The 6,278-nt window shown below is 34.2% G+C and overlaps 1 protein-coding gene across 4 annotated transcripts in view; it reads right to left on the bottom strand.

The window, feature by feature from the left end:
• Positions 1 to 2,524: 2,524 nt before the first annotated feature.
• The window catches only part of DNAAF6 (dynein axonemal assembly factor 6), a 38,981-nt gene continuing 35,227 nt past the window's right edge, over positions 2,525 to 6,278 (bottom strand). For 2 of the 4 annotated variants that reach the window (XM_032331437.1, XM_032331440.1), the window contains one exon: positions 2,526 to 3,789. In XM_032331437.1, the coding sequence (XP_032187328.1) occupies positions 3,660 to 3,789 (130 nt within the window). In that variant the 3' untranslated portion in view covers positions 2,526 to 3,659. Of the gene's footprint in view, positions 3,790 to 6,278 lie in introns of all 4 variants that reach the window. The other 2 variants (XM_032331438.1, XM_032331439.1) reach the window with 2 other exon arrangements.

Genomic DNA, 6,278 nt, shown 5'->3' with positions numbered 1-6,278 from the left:
TAAATTTTCATAAAAGTCACTAAAACATCCGGGCATAAGAAATGATGGGAAAAGGCCAAATACTAGCCAAAATTGATGTAGCTATGCTAAAGTTAAACATACAAAACATATAAAGCATATAAAATATACAAAGTGACAAATATTACTAAGGATAAAGAGTATCATAGTATATTTATAAAAGAAAGAATTCACCAGGAAGATATAACAGTTCTAAATTTGTCTGCACCCAAATACATTGCCTCAAAACATGTAAGAGAAAACTTGACAGAATTACTAGGAGATACCAATAAATTTTTTTAAAGATTTTACTTATTTATTTGACAGACAGAGATCACAATTAGGCAGAGAGGCAGGCAGAGAGAGAGGAAGGGAAGCAGGCTCCCTGCTGAGCAGAGAGCCCATGTGGGGCTTGATCCCAGGACCCTGGGGTCATGATCCCAGCTGAAGGCAGAGGCTTTAACCCACTGAACCACCCAGGTGCCCCAGAGGTAAATTTAAATACACCTCTCCATGTTGATAGAGAAAGCAGACCAAAAATCAACAAGAATGTAGAAGAATTGAACAGCCCAATTAAAAAAAAAAAACACTTAAATTGATATATATAGAATTCTATACCAAATAATTACAAAATATTCATTCTTTACAAATACACATAGATCTTTTATCACTTTGTAATAAAATTAGAATTCTAAGAAACAAAAATGAAAAAAGAATTTACTTTAAAATTAAAAGAAAGTAGGTTATAAAACCAGTTTGTGCAATATTATCCCTTCTGGGGAAAAAGAGTAGCTATGTTATACATTGAAAAAAAGGTCAAAAAGAGGCACTAAAAATGGTAAGAGTGGTTATTTATGGTTTGTTGGCTTACAAGTGATTTTTAGCTTTGCTTTATTTATTTTTTTTAGCTTCACTTTATTTTTAAAGAGCTTTTCTGTGTTGTTAAATTTTCCTGCATGGAGCATGTAAGCAAATACACACACGCGCGCGTGCGCACACACACACACACACGCACACACACACACATAGTTCCTAATTAGAAAAAAAATCAACAATGAATTGTACTTCAGGTAATGTGTAGAATAATAACTTGCCTGATTTTGGTCATAGCCTCATAATTGGTCCCACAATCTCCATGCTGGCCTAGTTGAATCTCTTTCCCGAAGGATTGAGAATAAAATTCAATTTCCTAAGTTTGGCTTGCGAGGTTTTGCATGACATTGCTCTAGCCTACATTTCCGACCTTACTTGTGGGCGCACTCCCCAGATTCACTCTAATCCAGCAACACGGGCTTTCATTTCCTTGAATTCTCCAGGTTCTTTTCATCTGGTCTTCCCATTTGCTACTCCTTGAACCTGGAAGCCCTGCTGTTCTCCTTCACCCAACACGCTCTTCACCAGTCCAAGTCCTAAGTATCCTTCATGTTTCAGTTGAAGTGTTAAATCCTTAGGGAAGCCTTTTCTTCTCTCACTTCCCACACTAAGTTTGGTTTCTCTGATCAAGATTCTCAAAGCACCCATTTTTTCCATCATAACAGTAAAAGGAAACTTGAAAATAAACGTTTATGTGTTTATTTGGTTATTGTTTGTCTCCCTTGAGAAACCATTTGCTCTATAAGGACAGGGACCACAGATGGTTTGCTCATTGCTCTATCCTCAGCACCTCATACAGTGCCAGGCATGTGGTAAGTGTTCAGTGGGTATTTGTTGAAAGAAAGCATAAATGAATGAATGAATGTACGACTGAATCCTCCTGAGTGCTCCTGGAGATTAATGGAACCAAAAAAGGAAGTCAAGAAGTTCATAAAGGAGAAAGCTAATGATATGCCACAATGGCGGTTTTAACTTTCAGGTCTCCTGGTCATGGCTAAGATTCATTGAAAGGTGCTGACAAGATAAATTTCCTTTTGTATTCTCTTTTCTCCATCTGCTTTATTGGCCTATTCCCCTTTAAAGGAGGGAAGTCCTATGAATTAGTTTTAAAACAAAACAATAACGACAACAAAGTTGTTATATCTGAGGCCAAGGACAGTGAAGTAGGATCCTGTACAGATGGGTCTAAATTACTGAATCACATTTCATTGTCTTGAAGTTCTGTTTCATTATATAATTGATACAGTACCACATAACCAAAGCCCAATTCAAGTTGGCCTGGATATGTTCTATCTTCTCTTCCCCGGACAACTTGTACACATTCAGTCAGCTTGAATAATAATGGTCTTTATAATTAGGGCTGGTGCATAGGAAAAAGAGATATATTTTCTACTGACTCACTGTTGCTTTCTAAAAGAAAAAAAATTGGTTACTTCTTAGGCTTGCTCCCGAGTTTACACTTCAGGGTGTAATCTTAAATTCTTAAAATACAGCCTTTAAAAAAGATGCTGAGGAAGCAAAGTAGGACACTCTTCTGTTCCTGCAATATCGTGGACTTAAATTCACAGACACTAGTTCCTTTTAGTTAATCCTACCTTCAACTCTTGCCCCCATAGAGGAAATCATGGTGCTAATTTCAATGGCAAATTCTCTACAAGAGTTCAAGACATTCACACAACTAGTTTGGCCCAAGTCTCGGTCTTTTCCTTTTATTAGATCTAGTCACAAATTAGACGCTTGGTAGTCACCTATGAAAGTAAGTCTAGAAAACATCTGCTTGAGTATTTAGTCCCCTACTGGTTCATATAGAAGTAATAAATATCTTTCAATTTTTCATCTCTTCTCAAAATTTCACTCCCAATTACCTTCACAGTTCTACAGTGAGGTGTGAGACCTAGTTACATGAGCTTTAAAATGTGATTTATTCATGAATAATTCTGAAATAAACAGGCAATACAGTCCAGAAGAGGCAGATGACATTGACATAATTCATAAAAATAGGTATGGCCAATTACAAATAAAGATAGGATATGAGAAAGAACAGGTTTTGTAAATGCACTATGCTTTCCTTTATATTCCTTTTAAATGTCAAGGATTTTGATACTAAATATACACACAGTACCCCAAAAGGCATTGCTAGTAATTATTAGTGCACAAAAGAAGACTATTTTTAACCCAACTAGATCCAAACATGGAGAGCAAGACTGAGGAAGCAAAATAATGCTGTGTGCTCTGGAGTATTTCTTATTCAAGTAAAACATGTTAGTATGGTACACCAAACTATTTATATCTTTTGTTATTTGTACCTTCCAGAATTGTGAAAGCCTAACCAGAGAACACTGTAAATCATTTGATAAAATCAATGAAAAGGCAACCAAATAAACTTTTGTGGTAATAATAACGACCAACTGCAATGCAACTGATTGTATCATAGTATACTTAATTGGCTTAAGTTCTTCAGACTCCTGAAATAAGTGGACCAACCATTTCATGGTCATATTTCAGTTTTAATTGACCATGCAGTAATCTAACTGGATAACCTGTCAGCTATATCCAGCTATTGCTATAAAAATGGAATAGCTTATGAATATGAGAAAACAATATTTTCCATCAGAGTAATAGAAATGACTGTCAAAAGATCAGGATCTCACTTGAATTGAATTGAGTCCCTTTCTGAAATATGTCAGAGTAATAAAGAAGATAGAAAACATTAACTAATGTTTTCCAAAGTTTTATTTTATTTTTTTTATCACTCCAATGTACCCCTTTTCCTCCTTACTCATGAAGTTTTAGAAGAAATTAATGAAATCCAACTCCCTTTTCAAAGTTGTGGTGACTTCAAGAGTCTCAGTCTCCAGAATATAGAAAGCTTTGGCACTGTTGCATTCCACAGGATGGGGAAGGGTTATCAACAGCTTCCTAAAAATCAAAACAAAACAAGACAAGAAAAAAACCTAGAATCATCTTCCTAAAGAAATATCAAGAAAATATCACTTAATGAATCATTGAAACTAATATGTTAACTAATTGACTTTAAATTTTAAAAAAAAGATATCACTTTTAATAAGGTAATGGAAAGCAATACATACCATCAGAAGATTGGGAACCAAAAAATATTTAGACAGTATAAGTACTGGGTCAAAAATATGCTTAAATAACACAAATAATATACCAGGTTTTTTTTTTTTTTGGCCTTAAAAATCCAAGCAGGGGCTTTGATCCCCTACTCTTTTTTTTCAAAATTGACCCCATTTTGCATTATAGATACATAGTCTCAGCCTTGGTTTATAGACAGAGGAATAGAGCCATTGCAACTTTAAGATGGCTGGATAGATCTGTTGCCAGCCATGCTTACATGTAGATGGAATGTGACTGACTGATACAAATCTGAAAATTGGAATGGTTTTATAATAATTCTGCTAGCACAATCCCAGGTTGAGTCTCCACTACAGGTATAGTTCTTGAAATTCAGGCCCGGAATGATTTTATTTATTTATTTATTTATTTATTTATTTTGTCTCTCTTAATTTTTTTTTTAATTTTTTAATTTTTTTTTTATTTCCAGCATAACAGTATTCATTATTTTTGCACCACACCCCATGCTCCATGCAATCCGTGCCCTCTATAATACCCACCCGGCCCGGAATGATTTTAATACAAGATCAATGAAAGTGCTTCTCTGTGCTTGCTTTTGGTTCTTTCTACTATACATTGACAAAAAGCCCTGTGAGAGATTGCTGGGTTTATTTTGCTGTTGTGGCTCAGTTACAGGATAGCTGTATGCTTTAGATGCATTGCTGGGATGAGACATCCATAATTCTGTCATAGGGATATGAATCTGAATTATGCATGGGGTCGGCACATGCTGGTATCTGCATAAAATTAAATGCATGAAACTCTTGTTACCTCACATTCTCCATAGAGAAGTCTTGAGTATCTCTATAAAAAGTGGGCCGAAAAGCTCTTTTAGAAGGTAAAGGTCCAAATCAGTAAAGTAATCTGGTACTTTTTAGGGCTACTTATTGAATATTTGTAAAAGTAGTGCTTGAAAACGAACTCTTGAAAACCAATTGCCTCTTTACTCATTTGCAAAGGCCTAAGTTAAAGAAATGGGGCTCATTAAAAATATTTATCACGAATATCTGGAACCAAAGGAAATTTTCTGTGACTCTTGTTCCATTCCAGGTATTTGGGGTAGGAAAAACAGCTTTCTATACCAGAAGTAATGCTATCATAATGTATTTTAATATAGCCCGTAATATTTGGTATCTCCAGAAAGTGGGTGCAAAAAATGTTGAGTCTATCTTTTTAAAATTGTTTACAATATAGGTTGAGCTGGAGTTAGATTTGCTTTATCCCTTATTCTACAAATGATAATGTATTCACTTCAAAAATAAAGCAAAGCTCAGTGGTGGTAGCTTCATTGCACTAAAAGACAACTATAAATCAACTAAAGAAGGAGTTCTAATGATAATGTGCACCTCTCTGTCCAGAAAGAAATAAATTCAGAAGAGACAGTTAGTGGCATTGGGATGATCCATCTATCTCTGTATTTCTGTCTAGTCCTTAATAGTATGGCTTCACATACTAAAATTTTGAAGAACAGAAATGGTGCAACTTATTTAGGCTCTTAGGAGAAGGGAAGTATTTTGTCTGTTTTACTGCCTGTTATCTGAATTGAGATTTACATTTAAACAAAATAAAATTCTACAAATACTTATCCATGTACAATTCATTGAAGTACAGGACTCTATCTTATTTTTGTGTCCCCTCAGTGTTTAGCAGAAGACTTTATAAATGTTTGTTGAATGAATAAATAAATGAATGAAAAGCAAATAGGTCACCACAAAATAATATTTGAATACGTACTATAGATTAGTACTATCACATATGAATAAATATTTAAGCCCAATCCCTCAGCCTTTACATTAATAGTATACTTGCTTTTAAGAAAGTGCAGTTTAGACACTAATCAAATGTCTATCCAGTGTTAATTTTCATTATCAATTATTTAAAAGTGAACTATAATATATGAAAGTCAAGGAAAAAAAACCATAAAGTGAATTTTAATTTAGAGACTTACATACTTACATTTATATTAGCAAAGTCAAGGTGATGTTGCAAGAGATTTAAATACAAGACAACCTTGTTCTGTGCATATTCACATAATGTAGTTTTATTTTATGTAGTTAATAAATTATTTTATCTAAATATCTGGGTTAAAAATATACATGGCTTTTTAAAGGTTTTCTATTGGAGCCATAACTATTTTCAAAGCAAGTACAGAAATAGCTACTGAGTTGAACTTCACTACTTCATTTTGAAAGCATTTTTTAAGTTCAAACATCAGTCAATTCTCAATCAATCTGAGTTAAAGGAGCACAGCAAAGGTGAGAATAATCTAAACA

Source organism: Mustela erminea, chromosome X (genome assembly GCF_009829155.1).
Source record: "Mustela erminea isolate mMusErm1 chromosome X, mMusErm1.Pri, whole genome shotgun sequence".
Classification (NCBI taxonomy): Eukaryota; Metazoa; Chordata; class Mammalia; order Carnivora; family Mustelidae; genus Mustela; species Mustela erminea.
Note: the sequence above shows the minus strand (reverse complement) of the source record. Positions and strands in the feature narration are given on the sequence as shown.